Source organism: Passer domesticus, chromosome 1 (genome assembly GCF_036417665.1).
Source record: "Passer domesticus isolate bPasDom1 chromosome 1, bPasDom1.hap1, whole genome shotgun sequence".
In the NCBI taxonomy this organism is placed as follows: Eukaryota; Metazoa; Chordata; class Aves; order Passeriformes; family Passeridae; genus Passer; species Passer domesticus.
Window position 1 is genome coordinate 105,211,630 of NC_087474.1, and position 22,842 is coordinate 105,234,471.

The window sequence follows — 22,842 nt, forward strand, 5'->3', positions numbered from 1 at the left end:
TCCTCTCATGATGCTTTAGGGTTTTGTCAGGTATTTGGAATTGCAGATCATTTCAGCTCATTTTATGTTTTTCTTCTTTGAATTGTATCAAGTATTTTGAAGGTGAGCCAAGGATTTTCACACTAAAAGAGAGTAAATAAAACTTGCCAAATTTGGATGATGGATCCCAGTATTTTATTTCCTTTTGAAAGGAGGAACCACTTCAAAGAAGTCTTCAGATTGTGTGCCATATTTCCATTTCCATTGTAGAAAATTCTTTTGTCTATAAAAAATGCTTGGAAGTCCTGAAGTGTAGCATGAAAAATTAGTTCATCTTGTGGTAAAAATTTTCAAGAGCATTTATAGTTGCTCTTCATGGTGCAATTAATGGAAAAAACGAAACACAGACAAACAAACATAAAATCCCAACAACCCTGGTGTGAATACAGCTTATATTATTGCAGAGCTGTTTATTCTTCTAGGGGAAAGAAAATAAGAAATCAAATAGAAAAAATTGATTTTTGCCAGTGCAGTAGCAGCTATTGGAATTTATATTAGTCTAGCTATTTTGAAACAACATACTGCTGCTAGAATTGCCATTGCACTAGACTTCCTTAAACTAGTGGGGTTTAGCAATAAGTGCTTCTTACTTTATTTCTACTTGGTTTATTTCTATTATTCTTTTCTATGGAATGTTAAGTTAATAGAAGGTTTAATTACTTAGCTATATTTCTAACCAATATATTTTGTTTTAGTCTTGTAAGTGCTAATCTGGTTGAAAGATGCATCTCGGAACTGAAAGCTCCATTGGGTCATCGATGTCATAAAGAACATGTAAAAGCTCAGGTTAGAGAAGCATTTGTTACTTCCTAATTTTTTCAAGTTTTGAATTTAATTATGCTAGTATAATTTATCTTCATTAACATAGTCCAGACACACTGTTATACACTATATTCATGTGAATCTTTGTGCTTTTGACAAAGCTTAAGTGAAAATAAACCATTTTATTCACGTAGAAGACTTAATTTCTTTGTTAGGACTATAATTGGAATGACCAAACTGAAAATGAATTGTCTTTTAAAAGTATAATTTAAATTCAGCCATTGAAGAAATGATGTAATAGAAGTTTTTGTATGTTACTGAAGTATGAGCCAGATATAGTTACTGACACATTGAATGTTTCTTTTCTGTAACAAACCTGGCTGCTTTGCTTTGCTTCTGATCCTGCAGACACATAGTTCTCAGCTGATTTTGATGTATGCAAACCATACAGGGTTACCGCTGATAGAACTACCTTTTTATCAAATTGAACTCTGTAAATACAAGATATAGAATATGCTGTTTCATGACACAGCCATTTCGTAGCTTCTGCTGCTCTGCATTCAGATTTACTTAAAAGTAAATTACTATTCTAATTAAAGAAATGTGCTTCTGCAGAATACTTATGAGAATAAATAAATAATTGTTAGCTTCTGTTTTTAGGAAGACACCTGTATTCCTTGGTATTAATGACCATTTTTGTGTTTTTCTTTGTGACTTTGCAATGAGTATGTTGCTGTAAATATAGTAAGATTCATGACTTTCTCACAAGGAACTTTTGCTTTGCTACTAGAAAATTGATTGCACACATGTGTTTCCAGACTAGGGATTCTGTTTCATCTTCTACAGTAAAAATTAAGAGAAACATTTTAAATTCATGTTCTATTATTTAAATGGTGTCTATTAAAACATTATGAAACAGTTAACATAATGGGAGTAAACTTACAATAATGTGGAACGTGTAAATATATGGCTTTATTTCATATCTTTCTACAAACATTTAACAGGTCTTGTTACTACTTCAGTACTTGTCATCTGTGTGCAGCCTTCTAAAATCATGTTTATTGGTGGACTCTCAGCTTGTAAGCCAGGATGAACTGCTGAAACCTCTCTTGGGAAATACCTTCAGGATTCTCACCATACGTCCCAAAGATAGCTTAGGTAATGAAGTACTTTGTTTCCTTTATAACCAAACAGAGACAGGTCTTCATTTTGGTACCACCTTGAGGTAAATGGATAGGTGTGGTCAGGCTCACCTTTCCAGGTTTGTGCACATTTGTAAGTGGTTTGATTTTTTTTTTTCTGTGTTATCTTTGCAGATGCCGAGTTGACATCTGTACTTCATGAAACATGGGTAGACTCTTTCAGCCTTCTAGCTACATTACTGTGGAAAAGTGGCCAGATATCTTTTCCATCTGTGACAGCAGCCCTTGCAAATCACTGTACAGCAGTAATTGGTAATGACTATTCCAGCATGGGTTTTTTTACCTAGCAACTAATAAAGAAATAGAAAAGAGTCATTGCTCTTTAGATGCTATTAAGTAATTACTAATGAGATATCCACAATGAAAACCAATGTGTCCAGAGCTTGACTGACTTGCTTTGTTTTCTTCACTTGTATGGATGAATAATTTTAGTTGTAAACCTTAACCAAATGTGGCATTTGTTAAATGATCCATTAGCACTTCATTTTTTTCCCCTTCTCTCTTTTTAAATATCTTGCATAAAAGGAAATCAAAATTTTGAGAGGAGATGAGAGATAGAGAAATCCAAGATTATTATACAGGAGTATGTTTTTTGTATTTTAATTATTCTTGCATTAGTTTCTTGTGTAGTTAGGTAAGATTTGGTGATGTGCTTCAATACTGAAGTATGAACACAGTCCAGACAAGCTTGTGCCTGTTAAGAGATCTACTGAACTCAAATCCAATTGCAAATAAAGCAGCTAATGCATACTGTTGGTTTTATGGTGTAAGCTGTTGATAAAACGAGGAGAGTTCAAAAAATTACTGGACAAATGAATGATTTGAGCAAAATGGAGATTGCTTTTTTGTTTTATAGTGAAATGAATGCAGAGCAACTGATTCATTCAACCATTATAAGACTCAAACTTTTCTTTCTTAGATTATTTTCAAAACTTATAAGATGCATAGAATTTGTAGAATGCCTTAAACAGTGCACAGTATAACTGCTTCTGGATTCATGTGCTTTCTTTGCTGAGTCTTTCCGTGTTGTAAAGTATACTTGAGCTTTATTCATAATGGGATGTAAAAATTTTAATTTTTTTGTTTAACCTTTTAGATACCATTTCTGATTGTATTCATCTGTCTACCACATATCCTGCTCTATATGTGGCTAGCTTGCAGTTCCTCTCTATCCTTTTGAATGAGGAAGGAAGAAAACAGCTCCAGGATAAACACGGTGTATGTCAAAATCCAACTCTTAGCTTTCTTCTGGATCACACTGAAGAATGCCAGGCACCAGTAACTCAACTTACTGCTTTAATTATTCAGGTATTTAAAATTTGACAATGGGATTGCAGGATATGTTTTTGCGTTTTTGATTCTTTTACTTCCTTTGTATTTAATCCTTCCCTTATTTACAGGTTGATAGAAGTAAGCAAATTATATGTGAAATTTGTGTCTTACTTGTTTTCCCTCCAAATTAGTTCTTTTATCCATATTCTTTATGTGCAGTTTGTCACTGTAACAATCATAGTGAACTGTGATTAGAAGTGTAGGGTTTTTTTTTCTGAATGATGCACATTATATAAATGTCACTTATGATTTCTGTTGTTCTAAAGTCATTGTCTTACAACTATGTTTTAATAAGTATCTTAGTACTATTTTGCTATGTAAAGCATATTTTTTTGATGTTTATTGGTCATATATTGGATGGTGTGACCAAAAAAATGCTCTCTTAGTATTCATCTCCTCTCTTCCTATGGATGTTCAATTCTTGTAGAATAACCTTACTCCTACCAAGACTTGTCCTGGTATCTGTCGCAAACTTTTTGCTCCTTTGCTGCTCTGTTGCAACACTGTGGCTCTGTTGTATCTATTGGGGCATGGTATTCTGTCCACTGAGAACCTGCTGTCTTTCATGGAGGAAAAACTTCCCAATAGGGTCTTTCACTCTATAAGCCACATAACCAAAATTCTCTGTCTTTGGCAACTAATTTCAGATAATTTCAGGGCACAGTGTTTTCCTGTGAGGACATGATTTTCAGGGACTCAAGCAAAACGGGGGTACTTTGTTCAAATCCCATAGTTTGCTAAATATCCTGTTGGGTTTTTGTATTAATGCTTGCATATGTGCCTGAAACAAAACTCCTTGGCTCTGGCACAAAAAGTATGCATGACAGTATGTCTGATGAAGACATGTTGTAACATTCCTCTGTTTTCATACAAGTGTGCATAACTGCTTATCAATCTGTGCCAGCAAAAAGGGGACAATTCCTATGCTTAGAGCAGAAAAAGTTGATACAATGAAGAATGAAATGCAGCCAGGTCAATGAAAGGACATTAGACATAGTTTGTGTATTGTAAGAGACATCAGCTTTTAACATGCTTTTTCACTGTTCGGAGATGAAGACAGAGATTGCATTTTGTTCATGAAAGAGTTCAAAAGTTAGCCTATGCTCTTTACATCCTTACAGGGCTGCTATGATCTCCCAAAAGGATTCCAGAATTAGGAAAGAAACAGCTTCAGTTTCTTAGATCAAAGTACATGTGTTTATTTACACCCCCTTACAGTGGTCATTGAGAGGACAATGGAATGAGCCCATAGGATGTAAAGTAACCTATTGAAACAACAAACACCTAAACAAAACCACCATTAAAAATGAAAAAACAACACAAAAGATTTTGGACTTTCTTCAGGAGAAGCACTTTTAAAGAGAAGCAGTCAAGCAAATAATTGGCTAACATAGAAAGGGATGAGAGACTTTACAAACAGTCATCTCAATTAATCATCCTAAATACATACAATCTACAGAGTACCTGATGTATGCAGTGGCAAGTGCTAATTTAGTACCCAGTGTACAGGTGTGAATATTAGTAGACCAGGTCTCAACTTGGAATTCATTATCACATATAAGAAATCTAGTAAGTGCACATGCTGACTTTGAAAGGCTTTGGTTTTGTGTATGTAAATGTTAGTCCTTGTGTACATGTGCTTAAGATCAGAAATAAAATTAAGGAAATCATAATCTATACATAAACTCTCAAATTTTAGCCCTAACATTTTTTTCCTAGATATAAAGCTTACAGTATAATAGCAAGACTGTGATCTCCCCTGCAACTAATTTACAGTAGGTGAAGACTAACATAGCCAGATCTGCTGTGGATTTATGGGACATCTTAAATTTAATATGCAACAAAATTAAAAAAAAATAATTCAGTATCCATTCTCATTTTAATGATTTTATTATAGTTGAAAACTATAGCATCTTTTGGCACAAGGCATTATAAATTTCTAGAGTTATTTTTTCCATTCAACTGGTAGTTAATCATTAATTAATTCTTAATTACTTGTGCTCCCTATGCTTGACATAAATTTTCTTTTTTTATTATGAACTGCAGTTCTTGATGGCAGAGTAAGAAAAAATGCATAGAAGAGCATGCTTCAAGAAAGAACACAATTTTGCTAGTGTTCAAGATAAAATGTAGAAAATAATAAGATGAGATTAAAACTTTTGAAAAAGTTACAAGACACCTCACCTTAATTACTGGATCAGTTCTACTCTACCACATAATACTTACAGGAAAATACCCCAGAGGTTGATAGGCAAACGTGTTTTGTATTAGTAAAGTATTAATGAATACTAAGAAAAAGTAAAAACATTTAGCAATTTAATAGGGCAAAAGTCTTTGGATCCTACATATTAGGCTATGCAGGATTACTGGAATTCAACAATTTTTTCTTTCCAGGCTTGTGTTAATTAGTTTTAGCTTTTAAGCTTTTAAGTACTCAAACATCTAAATTTTTTAATTTGAAAAGAAACCATCACCCATCAGAACAGAAAAACAGTGAAGTTACTTCAAACATTCTTGTGTTGCTGTTAGATTTAAGATTTCACACCAGATCTAATAAAAACAGTTGTAGTCCAAATGTAAAGCTCTTTTTTGTTGGTTATAAACACAGAACCCAATCCACGCTTCGGTGCTTTGATTTGGTGTCAGTTGTTCTTATCAATGAGGTGTTGGGATTTTTCTGGTTATTAACTTTCTATTCTTCATTCTTTGGCTTTCTCACCCTTGGTTGCAGTGAACACTTCAATAAATGATGACCTAAGAGCATACATTGATATTTTATTGAATATGAAAATTTGAAAAAATTGTTAGTCCATTAATACATGATGTATGTAGAATTAAAGTCTATGAGATCATATGGATAGGTACTTATGAGATTTCTGTCTAAAACACTAAGATTTTGTTAAGATGTTGTATTTTTGGCTAGCTTCAAAATATGTTTTTCTCTTTACTATGATCCAGCAACTGTTCTTGTTTTCCTGTATTTTTCTGATTGCAATGGATAGTGTTTTCTGTTATCTTGGATGTCAGAACTGGCATGGTGTTTTAGGGAAAATTGCTAGATAGACAAAATTCTGTAGTGGATAATATATGAAGCACAGAGTGCTCCTTGTCTTTCAACTATCTTGTTATATGATTCCAAATAAATATTCCTTTGAAAACAGAGATTATGCTTAGGTTATTAGAAATGTGGTGATGCTCACAAAGGCCTCACAACACTAAGACAAGCTATCATTTTTTACTGGTTAGTAAGACTGTCTAAAATAACTCTCAATGATTTTTTTGAAGGAATTTCACTGTATTTAATCTCCTCATCATCATCATGTAGAAAGAAAGTGAGATTACACTAAAGGCATATGAGTGAGTTGTCTGCAATACCAAGCCTATTCCTGAATATGAGAAAAGTAATGGAATGCCAGGATTTAGAATCTAGGCTTAGAAAAGTAGAATGTTAAGAAAATAATAAGAGGAGTGGGCTAAGGAGGAAAAAAAAGAAAGATTTAATTTAAAAAAATCAGTTTCAAAAAACCCTGGAACACTTCAATGCAGACTGACTATAAACTGAATATACAGAGGGAGAACTCTATATAGGGATAGAGTTATAAATCATCCAAATGAAAATATAGACTCTGACAATATATTTATAGCTATGAATACTACTTTTAGTGTGGTCACTTTTTAATTTCAGTAACGAAATTGCATTTTTGTAGGTCTGTGAAAGAAAATCTTCAAAGGATGTGCTGAAAGAAGTTGCTACAAATGCACTGTTGTCTCTGTTAGCTGTCAGTAAAAATGCCCAGAAATGTGCTTTGGAAGGTGAGCATTTAAAAATGTATGTTAAATTATATATGAATCAAATGCTTGCAGGTGTTTTACATACTACCTTGAGACTGTAATATTTTTTTTTTTTCAAAGCAGAAGACCTAGGTTTTAATGGCAGGGGTTTAACCAGATTTTCACTAAGAAATCTTACCAATAATTAAAGTTTTCAGCTGCAGATGAAATATTATGTTGTAGCCAGTTTAAAACCCTGTGGTAAAGTTACAGGTCTGTGTTGGAGTAAGAAGAGACTTGTTAGCTTTTACCACTAATGGCATATTCATGCATTAGAAACTGGAGATTTTTCACTGGCAGTATCCTCCAGTACTTTGGTAAGTGAAAGTATGGCCTGTGTTTTCAGTTGTGGCTGTACCTGGAACAAGAGGAGACTTCTTTTTCTTAGCTTTGTTCTTCCCTGGTTATTTGGTCCCATTTTACAGTTTAAGTAGGACTTTCTTCCTGTCACAGTAGTAAACCAGCTTCTAATCCCAGGCTTCTTGTGCCCTCTAGAATATGGGAGAATTTAGAATTTGCAATTTTCATGCATCATGCGTTTTACACCTTTTGATCTGGCCAATTGTACTTTGTCTTGGGTGCTTTCCTATAACTTTCATCTCTGTTTTTCCCACTCTCTGTAAACCTACCCTACACTGACATTGATAGCTTAGACAGATCTGCTCAGTGTCTGATCCCTATAGTGGTAGAAAACTCAACTTCAGGTCTTATGCTTTCTGCTTTTTCCCAGGGTATTGGTTCTGTACTCAGCCCTTACTTCACTCAGGTTCTTCTGTCAATCACTTACTAGATCATCTAAGTTCCAGCTTCCTGTGAAGGCACTTCCACTGCAGGAAGTGCATCATTCTGTGCTACAGCAGCCGTCAAGTCATCCTTGCTGTTGTGCAACACAGACCTTAGAAAAGAAGACGACAGCTTCTGGGGCTCAAAGCAGTGTTCTAAAGATACATGTAGGTCTAGTATCACCTGTTGAGCTCTTAAGGGATACTTTAAGTTAAAAATGCAAAGTCCTGCACCTCAAAAGATACAAGCCCTTACAGAGATAGAGGCTGACTGGAAAGCTCAAAAAAGGAGCTGGTAGGGAGCAAGCTGAATGTGAGAAGACTAATAGCATCCTGGGCTGTATTATTAACAGGAACACAGCCATTAGATCAAGGGGAAAAGTTTCTTTCCTCTACTTTCCACTTGTGATTAAATCTCTCATAGCACATCCAGTTTTGACCCAGTACAGCAAATGTCAACAAACTGGAGCAGCGGCCCCAGATGGGCCATCAGGGTGGTTGTGTTCACTTGTCATTAGAGAAGAAGCTGAGGGAGCTGACTTATGTTCAGCCTGGAGAAAAGAAGGTTTTGGGAGGACCTAAGAGATTTTGAAGAAGTTGGAGATGAGTTTCTTATGGCAATGCATGGTATAGGAGGATGGAAAGAATGGGCATAAAGTGAAACATGATAGTCAAACATCCTGTAAATAAACATTTGCCCTTTGAAGGGAGTAAAGCAGTGCTAGACATAGTGTGCTGTCTGTCTTTGGACATTTTTAAGACCCAGCAGGATAAAGCTGCAGGCAAACCTTGCCTGCTTAGAGCTTGCTCTGCTTTGAGGAGAAGGTTGGGTATATGACCTCTGGAGGCTGTCTCTTCCAAATTGAATTATCCCATTATCATGGAATCATAGAATGCATTGGAAAGGGCCTTTAAAGACCATCTAGGTCAACCCCCCTGCAGTAATCAGGGATAGCTTCAACTTTATCAGGTTAGTCAGAGCCCTATCCAACCTGTTTCCAGGGGTAGGGCATCCACCACCTCTCTGGACAACCTGTTCCAGTGTTTCACCATCCTCATTGTAAAAAATGTCTTCCTTATATCTAGTCCAAGATTTTCCTCTTTTAGTTCCTTAAAACAGGCCTTGCTAAAATGTTTGTCCCCATCTTTCTCAAGCTTTTTCTTTTAAGTGGAAGGCCGCAACCAGGTCTTTCATCAGCATTCTCTTCTCCAGGCTGAACAATCCCAACTCTCTCAGCCTGTCCTCATATATGTATTAGATCATTTATTGTGATCTGCCACTGGACCCGATCCAACAGGTTTTCTCTGCTGGGGACCCCAGAGCTGGATGCAGTTCCAGGTGGGGTTTCACCAGAGCAGAGCAGAGGGGCAGAATCTCCTCCCTTTGCCCTGCTGGCCATGATGCTTTGAATGCAATCCATGATTTACTTGGCCTTCTAGACTGTGAGGTCACATTGCCTGGCCATGTCCAACTTTCATTCACCAGTGCCCTAATTACATCTTGGCAGGGCTGTTCTCAATCCTTTTATCCCCCAATTTGTATTGATACTTGGGATTGTCCCAACCCAAGTGCAGCACCTTGCACATGACCTTGTTGAACATTGTGAGGTCCATCTGGACCTTAAGCTTGTCCAGGTCCCTCTGGGTGGTGTCTGAGATCTCAGGTGTGTCAATTGCACTCAGTTTGGTGTCACCTGCAAATTTACTGCAGGTGCACTCAATCCCACTATGGTATTGATGAAGACATTAATCAGTATTGGTCCCAATATGGATCCCTGAGAGATACCACTTGTCACCACTCTCCATCTGGACATTGATCCATTGACTGCTCCCTCTAGGTGTGACCATCTAACCAGTTCCTCCTCCACTATCCAGTCCACCTGTCCATAACGTAACTCTCCAGTTTGGAAGGATGTTGTAAAGGACCGTGTCAAAATCCTTACAGAAGTCCAGACAGATGATATCTGTAGCTCTTACCTTCTCCACTTCTCCACTTACATAGTCACTCCATTGTCTTATAGTGACTTAAAGACTAGATTCAAAGAAAAGAGCCTAACTCAACATTTTGCCCTTTAAGTCAGCTGAACAGTTGCTTTCCTTCATCTCACCACAGATGCAGCAAATCTGCTGTGGTTAGGGAAAGGTTGGGTGAAATAAATGCATGTCCTAATCTCTTGAAGTTTCACACTTCTAAGGAGCATTGTTGAAGATACCCTGAAGAGTTATGAGTTATTATCCTCTCCACCCAAATCATCTTCTCCTCTCAATCTTACCAGTCATTCCTTTGGGCATTCCTCTGATGGGACTTTGTTGCAAGCGAAGTCAAATATATTCTTGCTTCTTGAGAGCATTCAACTAGATGAGCTTCATCTCAGAAACCGTTTGCTACTTCCTGATAACAAGATCATTGCCAGAAAGATACTTTGGTTTTTAATAAAACATTTTTGATTTTGAATGTAATTATAAATGTTACTGGTTTTTGTCTTCCAGCTGACCTGATAGACAGCTGTATAGAAAACATGAAGCACATTCACGCACAGCTGAATTTGGATTCCCTAAAGCCTGGGAAAGCACAGAGAAAAAAGGTAGCTATAAGAACCTTGATAGGATAAGGCACTTCCCAGCTTTTGTTTGTTTGTTTTCTTGAGGCAGATACTGCTTGTATGTGTCACAGATGAGACCACGTAAATGACAGCTTGTAGTGGATCCAGATACTGGAGCTTCTGTAGGATTCAATGATTTTAGAACTTTTACCAACTTAATTATCTCACAGGCTCTTCCACCTAGAGGTCTCACTAGGTCTCAACTACCTTTTCTAACACAGAGATGACTGCTACTTCAGTAATGTCAGGCAGAAAATCACCTCAGTTGATACTTTGCAGCTGCCCAGTCTTGGCTGTTCATTGGACAAAGCCCCTGGGCATGTCCTGGTCGTTTTTTTCCATGCCTCTCTCTGGTCCTCAGGATCTTCTCCTGTTTGCCAGATTGTTCCTCCAACCAGGATCTTCACATTCTTCTTCTTGGGCCCATTTCTTTCTGTGAGGCACAATCTCTTTTCAGGAATCCTTCTTTTGTCCACTAACTTTTCTTTCCAGAGCTCCAAACTTCTGTTTGCCTAAACTCAGTAGTCTACATGTGAAGTACAACATGATCAGCATCTGAATTACTGGTTTTGTCTCATGTCTTTTCATTAATTGGAGGATTTGGCCTTCCCACTTTTAGTTATCAGAATTAGCAGCTAATCCATCCTGGCTGAAAGCAGGAAATAGCAGGCTGATTGAGAGTGCAAAATTCATTTTCAGACATCCATTCACATACACATCTCATCCTTTTGTAATCTGTTGTGCTTGTAATTTATGATATTTATCTTATAGCAATATCAGAGTATTGTTTTCAAACTTAGTTGGACTTTCAGTCTTGACTTTATGGCCCTATCTAATCCAGCTAATTTTTTTTCCATCTTGTTTCCACAATAATATTTTTTTGTTTTCTTAAGTTGTTTTTTGTCAGTGTCTTTCAACCAGTGCTAGCTATTTTGGTTTTGTCTGTTCTTGTATCAGTCAATCTCCCTCCCATCCCAAAACTAGTTCCATTCTGCTTGTGCATGTAAATCATAGCTGTTTTACATTCCTCTTATCTGGCTTTCAGGTTTTTTTGGTTTGTTTTTTTGTTTGTTTCTTTGTTTTTTGGTTTGTTTTTTTTTTCTCTCTCGTCCTTCGAACTTGGTCTGGACATCTCAGTTTCTTGTCATCAGACTCAATTGTCCCTGTTTTTTTAACTTCTTGTCAGTTTTGAGTCTTTTTAACCTCATACTTGTGGCCCTTCCACTGCCTACGTTCCCAGTAGCTTCTCTCCATTCAGTTTTATATTTTTAGCCTTTTTTTTCAACCTGCCTTCCAGTTCTTCCAGACTCTCATGTAACCCAAGTCTTCTTCGCCACATTTAGATATAAATTATGTCTTGCCATCATACAACATTTCATAAGATCTTTGTTGCAATCTGCTTGATTTCTGCCACTTTCATCTAACAGAATTAATAAAATACAGGCAGTAACCTCTGCGTCAAGTTTGATATCTTGTTCACTCCCACATAAATCAGAAATTGCAGAAAACACCTTTCTGTAGGGTATTTCTGCATTTCTTAGTAGTATTTATTAATAGTATTTTAAGTAGTATTTTTCTCTGGGATTTTGATACAGACATTAGCCTCGATTTGTGGGAGTGTGGAATTGTGTTTTGTGACAATGAACTCTTAAAAAAAAATTGAGTTCGACCCTAAGATGTGAAGGCTCTCATATTTTTCCTTGAGATCTTTTAAACACATTCATTTTCCCTTTTCAAGTGTTGGAGACTGAAAAGTGTTGTCCTGCCCTATCCAATATCCAATAAGCTTGAAGTCAGCTGGTTCTTTGCAGTTTTTGGGTTGAGGAGAAATTTAAAACTTGAATGAAATTGGATGAAAGGAGCCTCTGAGAAAGTTCAGAAAAAGAGATTATGTTTAATTGAAAATTCTTTGAAAGATTTGCAAAATATTTTGTGACAGATTTCCTGCTGAGCTGGGACTGTAGGTTGCTGCATCATATGTAAGTGTGCTCTTCATCATAAGTGGTACATAATGACAGTTTCATGTACTGAGACGTTGCTCTCACGGTAGATTTAGCTGATCATTTACAAAACTGCCCCTTCACCCACTACAAGGCACAACTCTCAGAGGAAAGTCACGACAGCTTCTCTTCTTTTTTCCTTTCTCTAACTCTTAATTATTTGGAAAAACTTGTTTTAACTAGCTTCATTCTCAGGTCAGCTGAGGTGTTTTACTTGATATTCCTTTTCTTTCACAATAATTAGTGTGATGATAATAAAGAGCATGAAAACTATTTAGAAGTAGTCAAGCTTTCAAAACATCATGTCAAAATATTATTGTAGTAAAAAGCAAGATATCCTAAAATAAATAAATATAAACAGTGTTATCAATGCAATCCATAATTTTTAAACCTCCTAGAAGTTTGTACATTAAATATGAGTTGTAGTTTGTGGCATTTTAATGCTATTTTACTTATTGACTAAATTAATGCATACAGAATTCCTTGGAAGAATTCTTAAGAGTCTTACCTTAGTGTTAGCATTTTATGTGACTAGAGGTGGGACAAACCAGTTATAAAATGTATTTGTAATAATGTCTTGTATGTTTCTTCCTATCTACTACACCTGGCTTTCATTAACCTTTTTGCAGTAGGCTGTACTGCAGAGTACTTAATCTCTAAAAGTCATCAAATACATGATTTATGATGTATAAGCATGTTATGATTTATAAGCATGCATTGTTTCTTCACCTTGTCTGAGATTAAGTATGAATCCTATTTTACATTTTTGTTCCTTTATGCTTGATAAGACAGGAATAGTATCCTGTGGTGAACAAGCTTGTTGGAATTTGGTAATCTTTCAGAAGTAGTTTAGTGTGTCACCCTTATAGAGTTAGGTCAGCCATCACTGCCCTGTAGTGTCACAGCTCTGTCAAGAAGATTGATTTTTTTGTTCACTTGTAACTTGAATCTCAAGGTAGCCCCTCACTGTCCAAAGGTCTGTATTTATTTTTGTAATATTCTTATCAGATTGGAAGTTATTTATAGCTTCTATATTTATAGTTAAGGATAGGAAATTAAGATCCTGGGAATATAAGGATGGATTGGCCTGGCTTGCTGTAGAGATCACAGAATATTCTGAGTTGGAAGGGTCTCCCAAGGATCATCAAATCCAGTTCTTAAATGAATAGTCTGTATAAAGGTCAAACCCACAGCCTTAACATTATTAGCACCATGCTCCAACTGAGCTCATCTCAAGGTCTGAAAGACAGCTAATTTAACCTTGTTTTTATCCAAGGAAGAAAAATAAATGCTTCTAGGCAATGATTCATTTGACTTGTTTTAGATGTGTGCTTTAGGATGGAGCAAATACTCAGGAAGGCTCCTCCTGTTCTTTATTAGTCATAAGAGAAATGGAGCTCAACATTACAGATTTCTGCATTTGGTCACATTGGTGCCCCTAGAAACAGTATCTGTGGCTTATAAAGAGAGATAAGGATAATAAGTTACTGCTTATAAATATCTTTAGTAAATGTGCTTGAATATGAATTCTACGTGAAATCAGAAGAAAACTGCTGTGCAGATGTGACCCAAATGTTGATACCTTAGATTTGCACTTCTTCGTTTGAAATATCTTTCCTCCTTGTACAAAATTCATTCCGGTCTTACATTGATGATCTTCAATTATTTTTCCCTGGACAGGAGGATAACCTTATCAAGGAGTTAAGGTGTTCAATGCAGATCCTTAGAAACTGCCTCTTTGAAAATGAAGAGTGCAAAGTAAGTATTCTTATACTGAAGCAATATGAGCACATTTAGTTACTGAATGGAGATAATTTTTTTTTCTACTTTGAAGTTATTTTCAAGCTGGCTAAATTTAAATTTGATATTAATGGCAAGAAATACTTCATATTTCATTATTATTCGCACTTCCTAAGAATACTTTACACATCTATTAGGAACTTAGTGTTCATATGGAAACATCATCTCCCAATGGTTTCAGATGGCTGTGATCTTTTATATCCATTTCTGCTTTTTATAAGTCAATAATTCTAATTTTCAAAGCATACCATTTGAAAAATAGATGTGGAGAAAAGTGTGGGTCCACCAGAAAGGTGCATAGAGATACATTTCAGATCTTAGAAAGTTATTTCCTCTTCTTACTTTTTTTTCCCTTTCTGAAAGACAAGAAAACCCCAAAACCACCCCAGCAAAACAAGCAAAACCAAATAAAACTCAAAATCTAAAAAATAATTTGCTATTTATTTTTCTTTATCTGAGTGAAATTGTACTAATCCTCCAAAACACAGTTTTCGTATCCATTTATTATAAAATCATGTTTCTTTGAAAGTATTTTCATTTTATTCTAGTTTTTTCTCTGTTCTTTTCGATTTATTTTCAACTTCCATTCTGCCTACTTGTTTTTTCCATGGGGAAAATGCTACATTACTTATTTTCACTTTTTCCTATGTTTTTTCTTTCTGATCACTGCTCTTCCTCTTTCTTATTGCTGATACCATTCACAGATTTATTTCCACTTTCACAGTTTAATTTTTCTTGGCATTGTGTTACTTGTGCTATTTATACAACTTGGGCTACTTTTAGCAAATGCAGTGGTAGAACTACAAGATTTCCTGACTTTCCAGGTGTACCCCTTTTCCAGGGCATGTATTAACATCCTTTTTGTCTGCAGAACACTTGGGGCTGAGTAAGGCATCTGATTATTCCTGAAGTCCCCATAACTTAGTTGTGCCATAATCTCAGCTAAGATTATTATGGAAAGTTTTTCTTCTTTTGATCAGGATCTGCAGAAAGAATTGCTTGGAGCATTGAAGGAGGTTGCTGTTGATGACTGAAGATTTCTATCATTTTCTCTGTATACAACTGCACTCTTGTGTTTCCATGTTTTTTGAGTTTCAATAATTACTTTAGAAGGAGTTGAATAAAACTTTAAGGGCTCTTGAAAAAGAATACTTGGAATGAATAAATCTTTTGTTTGCATATCTTTCAGTAATTAAGATATGTGCTGGTTTAGACTGGTGTAGAGTTAAATTTATTAGTGGTTGAAATGATGGTTTCAGTTCTCTGTACAGTCTTTTAAACCATAAGATGAAAATGTGGTTTTCTGATTCTATATTTCCTTTTCAAAGGACTGATTGCATTTGAAATTCTTCCTCATGTTGTTGTAGATGGCAGCACTCAAAGCTCATCTTGTTCCTGTTCTGCATTCTCTGTGGCCGTGGTTTTTAGCAGATGATTCCTCAATGCAAATAGCTCTGCATTTGCTTTGTGTCTACACTGCAAACTATCCTGCAGGTATGAAAGTCATGCTGTGGTGGAATACATCAAAATATTTTACCAGGATAATTAAGACAGAAAAGCATAATAAAGGGAAAAGAATGTTTATTGCTACCATGCTAGGAAAGTGTAAAAGCACTGGTCCATCAGAGTCCATCAAGAGTTTTGGTTTTAATACATTCCAGACTTTAATTCAGATCTGGTTCAAGCTGTTGGATTTAGCAAGAGTGCAATTGTACTAAAGGATTAAATAGCATTTAATTCAAACCATTATGTTCAAACCAAAGATGTCCTGCCAAGCTGAGTAGTATATTATACAAGTACTATTCTAGGAATTCTTTAATAGAGAACAGTATCGGTACTTTGTATGGGTTGTGCATCAGTCCTTATTGAGAACATTCTGGTTTTGAAATAGTCAATCAAATTCAATAATGTATTTAATTTCTTCAATTTATTTATGCCTTGGACTCACTAGCTTGCATTTGTATATTTGTCATAAGGAAACTCCTTTACATTTGGGCAAATCTTTTATTTCCATTGATAATTATTCCCACTACTAGAAACCTGAACTTTCTTCTAGCATGGATTTTTCTCTTTCCATATCATGGATTTTTCTCTTTCCATATCCTAGTTATTCAAATTTAGCAAATCATAGATAATGATTTGCAAGTAGCTTGAAGAGACACAAAAGTGTCTGTTCCTTTCTCCCTGTCAGGATAGTTAACAGTTAAAATATTACACTTTTTTAAAGTTGATGTCTCCAGACCTCAAATGAACTTGCAATGGCTTTTTTTAATAAAGATTTTTTTTTTTAATATGGGCTGAACAAAGATGTATATTAGTCAGCTACATAGTCTAAAATAAAAATGTAGTGTCCTGTCCATGTGCAAGAAATCAAGCTGAAGTGACTCTAGGCTGCATTTTTATTTTCCTTGCTGATAAGAGCAAGTGATCTCTGCTCAATCATGTTTTTTCTTCCTGTTTGGAATAGCTGGCTTATGAGGTATCCCAAATTTACCTACTGTGGACTGGTTAACCACTCCTCAGTGTAGTCAGAGAAATGTATGTAAACATTTGTCACAGTTAAACATGGTCTCATTTTTGTTTACTTTTGCCATGTAAGAAATTACCTGTTGTTGCTGATGGCCATTGCCACTAAAAAAAAGACATATCTATATTTGTGCAGAAGGCATTTATCTGTATTAGGTCGGTAACATAGCTGTTCCCTGCTGCTGTATTAATTCAAACTTGTAGCTCTGTAGCATAGGATTGTGCATTCTTCTGTTGTACAATGTAATGACAGCTGCAGACAGCACTTGTATTTCTCAGAAAAATATTCTAAGAAACTTATATTAATCCTTTCAAATTATACAGAGACCTCTTTTTCTGAGCCAGTTTCAAAGGATCCCTTCAGATTCAACCTCCAAATAATTGTATAATTAGGTGTATGTTCCGGTTTTTAAGGAGACTTTCTGAGATGGAGCAATGGCTTCTATTTAACAGCAGAATCACCTCTTACGTTCTAGAACAATAGAACAGCAGATGCCTATTCCAGTAAAGTGCTACATTCAGGCACAATTCTATTCACAGACTGTCTGATTGACTTCATTGGGGTTCAATGAAAAGATACCTAACAAATCCTTTGAAAAGTTCCATCTCAGTGTTTGACCAGTTGTACTGTTCTTTCTATAGATTTTTTTTAAAAATACATATCTGCATGTCTAATATGATAAATGTCTCATTGCTTTAAGGTTGTACTTCACTTTGTTTGGTCAGTGGTGGACAATCATCGCTTCCATCTGGACGAAGTGCAGCTGGCAATTCATTAATGCATTATGTCTTGAAATTGGCTTCCTATGTGTCAAATGATAACAGCCCAGTTCAGCCGGTGGTCTTTTGTCTAATATCTAACCTTGCTTTGTCTCATGACTGTAAAGGCATTATTCAGAAGGTAAGTAAATGGTAACCTGTATTTTAGCAATGGATGCAGTTTCCTTTTTAATAAACTCCATATTTTAATATGGAGTGTCCTATGACCATATAGACATGCATCTGTGGGAATCAAATCTATTGTGTCTTCTCAGTTGAGTTACTGTTCCCTAAGAGCAGAGTGTAATTCAGTTATTCTCATGGTCTGGGCAATTTTTGATAGAGCTTTTTGTAACCCCTCTGTGCCAGGGGGTTGTAACATTTTTAATACCCATATGTATTGATAGCAATCACTAGTGGATCATGCAAGTCAGTATGCTGTAGAAGAAACTGCACGTAAATGAAAAGAAATTAAACACTGTAAATAATTAGGTATGCTGTGGGAAACTTAACCTTTGCAAAAGTTTTAGGAAAAAAGCAATGATTGGATGTTGGATAAAAATCTTATTTCACAAATGTTTGTAATGTCTTTTCCTTTTTATATATTTTGTATATGGAATGATCCTCTGTTTTATGAAATGTGCTTTAAAAAATCTGTTTCCCTTAAACTTTGATCATTTAAATAAATTCAAACCTTGAGAATAGAAGACAGACCATGTAGAAAGTCAACTGTAGTAATGATGTGATAAGATGAGCTAACACAGCAGAAATTATAAAAAGTGTGTTTCTAGCATCTTTTATAGTAATTTATTAATTGCAAAAATTTCTTTTGTTTTTCCATTAGCAGTGTTCTGTTCTTGGACCTAATTACTTGTTAGAAATGCAGGAAGAAATAGATCTTTTTGTGATGCTAATTATATAAAGCATGATCATACCATTGCAAAGTGGCTAATACTCAAACTTTTTGATAGAAACAAAGAGTTTGAGATCTCTTCTGTAGTAACTGTTGTATTCTGTGAATTGTTTTTACTTTTAGACTATTCAGAGTTTCACTCTAGTGTGATGGTACTTTCTTCTCTCTCTTGGGCTTTGCTTTCATAAATGTAAGCAATGCTGTATAACCAATTCCCTCTGTGAAAATTAAATTACCAATATTATATTCTCATGAAGAAAACCACAATCAGTTTGTATGCTGGGTTGCTTGCTTTCAACCAGATGCTTTTATATATTGCCAAGATTCAGTGAGGCTGGGAATATTTAGTAAAGGACTTTTTCATTAGAGGAATTTATATTGGAACGCCTCCCTCTTGCAACCGGGGAATTGATTTTCATCTTCTCAGAATTTCCTTAAAGTGGAGGCAAAGCCTGAGATGGTATACATCATATCAATGCACAGTTCTTTTTCTTCAGTGCTTACAAAAATAGAGGACATTTCTCTGGCTGGCAGTGAAGGGAGGAGTAGGGAGGAGTGCTGCTCTAGGTTCTTACGAGTCACGTCCAACTCGAGACATTTTATGATACCTTTAACATTTGTTAATAGCATACAATAATAAGTAAGAAATCAAGAATACATTATCTAAGTAGTGCATTGATTCACTTAAAATGTCACTAGCTTATTTATAGGTAGAAACAATGAATGCAAAACAAAAAACTTGTGTAGTGGTGGGAATTAGCCTTTAAATAAATATATTGCATTGGATCAACTTTTATGTATCTATACTGCATAAATTATTATTGAAGAAATGTAGGTTACCATATTAACTTTTTAACCATGCAGCAGATTCTTTTTCATATGTAATTATTTTCAAAAATCCTTGGCTAATAATGGGTTGCCTTTAATGTCTAAATTTAACAATTCTACTAGTGTCTGGTCAAGTATGTAGATTGGAACCTCAAACCACAGCAATCAAGCCATGGAATAAATGACTATAAATTCTAAAACCCTTTTTCTTCCTTCTGACAGAGTAACTTCCTGCAGAACTTTTTATCTCTTTCATTACCAAAAGGAAGTAATAAAAATTCTGGTAATGTGTCTACTCTCTGGCTAAAGCTGCTACTGAACATATCTTTTGGAGAAGATGGACAACAGATGATTATGAAGATAAATGGCTTTTTAGACCAAATCATTGAAATGTGTAAATACAAGCACAAGAGCAGCCAACATCTAGCACTTCTTATTCTACATAACATGTGTTTTAGTCCAGCTAATAAACCAAAGATATTAGGTAATGGTAAGTATCTGAAGGGTATGCAAACTTCTTCCCTGACGATATCATGGCTTCCAGAAGACTATATTTTCATGGCAGTTTAGGTTACTGACCAAGAACTCAATGTTGTATTTTAGAAGAGCATTTGTATAGAAATTAATTTTTAGAAGTCATTACAGAATACATATTTTGGCAGAGAGACAATTACAGTAATTCATAATAAAAGGAAAAACAAATAAATAGTTCTCAAAAGAAAATCAAGATTCGTTGTTAGGCAGATCATTTGGATATAATAACAGATTATGAATGAAAGAATTTTTGCAGTTTTCTCAAACACCTAGTTTTTCAGGGAGGGTTAAAGGATTCTTTGTATCAGTCAGTTTGAAATAACTGAAGTTCCTATCTTTCAGTTGGACAAAACTTTCTTAGCTTGTGCAAATCATGAATGTTGAGACGAACCATTTTATGTTCTGTCCTGTACAGAAAATGTTTACGATAGAGATAAATTTATGTCATAGCATGTAAATTTAATGTAACAATGTGTTTAGAACTTTTTTCTTGGTTGTTTGTAGAAGGCATGTTTCTTTCCCTCATTTAATTGAGAGAGAATGCTCCTGTCTTTGTTTCAAACTCTCAGCAGGTTTTCCATAGTGTCCAGGATTTTATTTTTCCTAAGATGTGGATTTACTGCCATAATTAAATATACATTATTTAGTTACATAATCTATGAATTTTTGTTGTGAAGTGAAGAATCAAAGTGGAAGAGTTTGGCTTCAGAGCAATGCTAGAAAATTAAGGCACCTACAGTGGGGTGGCAAATATTTCTCATTGGTTGCAAATCATCTGCATAATAAGTATGAAGGGAAATAGAAACATCTTAATATCCATCCTGATGTGGCTCTAATTGTGGCTACTGGGAGTTATAAAACAGTTTCACAGCTTACTTAGTCCCTAAGCATAGCTGATAGCTATGATAGCATAATGTTCATGTTTTATTACTGCTGGCTTAACTTTTTTAACCAAGTAGCATTACATGGTTTTGTTTTGCTATATTGTTTTTAACACTTCTTTCAATGTACTGTGCTGATTTTATGAGCATATTGAAATTTAATCGATAATAAAGTTTCTGTAACTCCTCTGCCGTACCAGTACTTGTCATAAAAATAAGTATACTCCAAGCATCAATCTACTGAGGCATGTAAATATATTTACGTTGCTCTTGATTATATTTTCTAGATGCATTTGGTTTCATGTATTTTATTTGTCTCATTAGATCAAGCAATTGCAGTACTGTCTGCCTGTTTGGAAAGTAACAGTCCTGCTGTTCAGAGAATAGGAGCAGCTTCGCTTTGGGCTTTGCTTCACAACTGTCAGAAGGTTGGTATTTAAGAAATTTGTACTTTTAAGAATGTTTTACTTTTATGCTGTAAACAATACAGTAATCTCTAAGTAAATAATAATAAAGTTTACAATAGTAATTCTCTTTTATTTTAATCACGTAGCTACTGAGGCTGGGAGATTAAACAACGTGGTATAGAAGCAGTTTGTCCTTTGTAATTCGTGACTACTTATATAAATGTGGTTTAAATGGTGATACAGTTATATTAATTCTAAAAATTCCTGCATCTCATGCTCTGCTGAATTATTGCAGTTTTTTTAAACTTTGCTGTTAAGATGTGATCATGTGGGCAAGAAAGCTCATTGTGTTTTTGTGTGCTACAGGCAAAAGTGACTTTGAAGAATCCAGCCATAAGGAGAAGAATAGATGAAGCTTATTCTTCAGTGAAGAAAAGTAGGTCTTACTTCTACCTAATGCAAATTCTTAATTTTTCCATCATTAAAGCATTTCAATTTATAACATCACAGTAAGTTTTTGTTATGCTACAAGTTTTTGAAAAGATACTTTTGTCCCTAAAATCACAGTTAGCTATGTGGCTTATGGTTAGGCATCTTAGAAATCGAGATGGAGAAAAATGCCTTAGGTGAAGACCTGGGGTAATTACCAAGGTTAGTTTTGAAGCATAGGTCTGATCATACTTGCAATAAAAAGCCTTTTCACAATACAGTTCTGTGAATCTTTAAATTTTAAATTTAGTGATAAGAAAAATTGTTCTTTTAGCAATGACTTTGCCTAACTGTGCTCAGCCTCAGGGTGTTGAGCCACACAGAGAAGGGATCAGAACAGAGCATTGTTCCCACATTAAAATATTCTGGCATGGGTTAGTGGCATTCTGAAAGCTTCAGGTTTTTGCTTAAGTAACTGAACATAACTGTTGTTTGAATGGCTGCAATACAGTAGATTCAGCTGAAGAACATTCAGTATGGAAGGTGCTCAAACAATGATCTGGAGCTTCAGTAGCTAATAATGGGTTTATTGATTGATAGTCACATCAAGTTAGTCTAATCTTGAAAGGACGTGATAATGTCTTTTTAAGCTAATGAGCTTTCCTACTAATTTAAATTGTTCTATGGATGTACGCAAATAGGTTTATTGATTAAGGGCCTTATAATACAAGGTTTCCATAGAATTTGCATAACATATTTGCCACAAACTTGCTCTCTACATTGACCATTGTTGATATCCTAATAAGGAGGAGATATATTTTTGATAGAACATCTCATCATTTTTCCTGTGCCATCACCCAAATTCATTAATTTTGTGAATGTACTGTTGTTTCAAACTCAGCCTTTAGTAAGTCAATTCTTAAACATAACAATACAACATTTCATATGCTGACAATATGTTAAGAAGTTTGTATTGTTCCTTATAGCAGAACTACCATGGATCAGAGACTTTTCTACCTTGTTGAATCAACAAAGTAGAAATATGTACCTTTTACATACCATTTACCTTTTACCTTTTATAGACTCATAACATTAATCCCCATTTGTTTATGTACTGCTGTAGAACATGAAAAGTCCCCAACTGAACTATTGATTTTTAATTCAATAAAAAATTACATATCAAAATAAGGGATATAAAAGATTTTATGCAACTG

At 35.1% G+C, this 22,842-nt stretch overlaps 1 protein-coding gene across 6 annotated transcripts in view; it reads left to right on the forward strand.

Annotated features, from left to right (window-relative positions):
- Window positions 1-22,842, forward strand: part of RTTN (rotatin) — a 79,212-nt gene that overhangs the window by 55,548 nt on the left and 822 nt on the right. For 5 of the 6 annotated variants that reach the window (XM_064432456.1, XM_064432472.1, XM_064432464.1 and 2 more), the window contains 12 exons: window positions 735-825; window positions 1,806-1,959; window positions 2,118-2,255; window positions 3,100-3,311; window positions 7,043-7,148; window positions 10,439-10,533; window positions 14,232-14,309; window positions 15,719-15,845; window positions 17,579-17,778; window positions 19,600-19,867; window positions 21,117-21,220; window positions 21,566-21,635. In XM_064432456.1, coding sequence (XP_064288526.1) covers window positions 735-825; window positions 1,806-1,959; window positions 2,118-2,255; window positions 3,100-3,311; window positions 7,043-7,148; window positions 10,439-10,533; window positions 14,232-14,309; window positions 15,719-15,845; window positions 17,579-17,778; window positions 19,600-19,867; window positions 21,117-21,220; window positions 21,566-21,635 — 1,643 coding nt within the window. Of the gene's footprint in view, window positions 1-734; window positions 826-1,805; window positions 1,960-2,117; window positions 2,256-3,099; window positions 3,312-7,042; window positions 7,149-10,438; window positions 10,534-14,231; window positions 14,310-15,718; window positions 15,846-17,578; window positions 17,779-19,599; window positions 19,868-21,116; window positions 21,221-21,565; window positions 21,636-22,842 lie in introns of those variants that run through there. The other variant, XR_010368498.1, reaches the window with a different exon arrangement.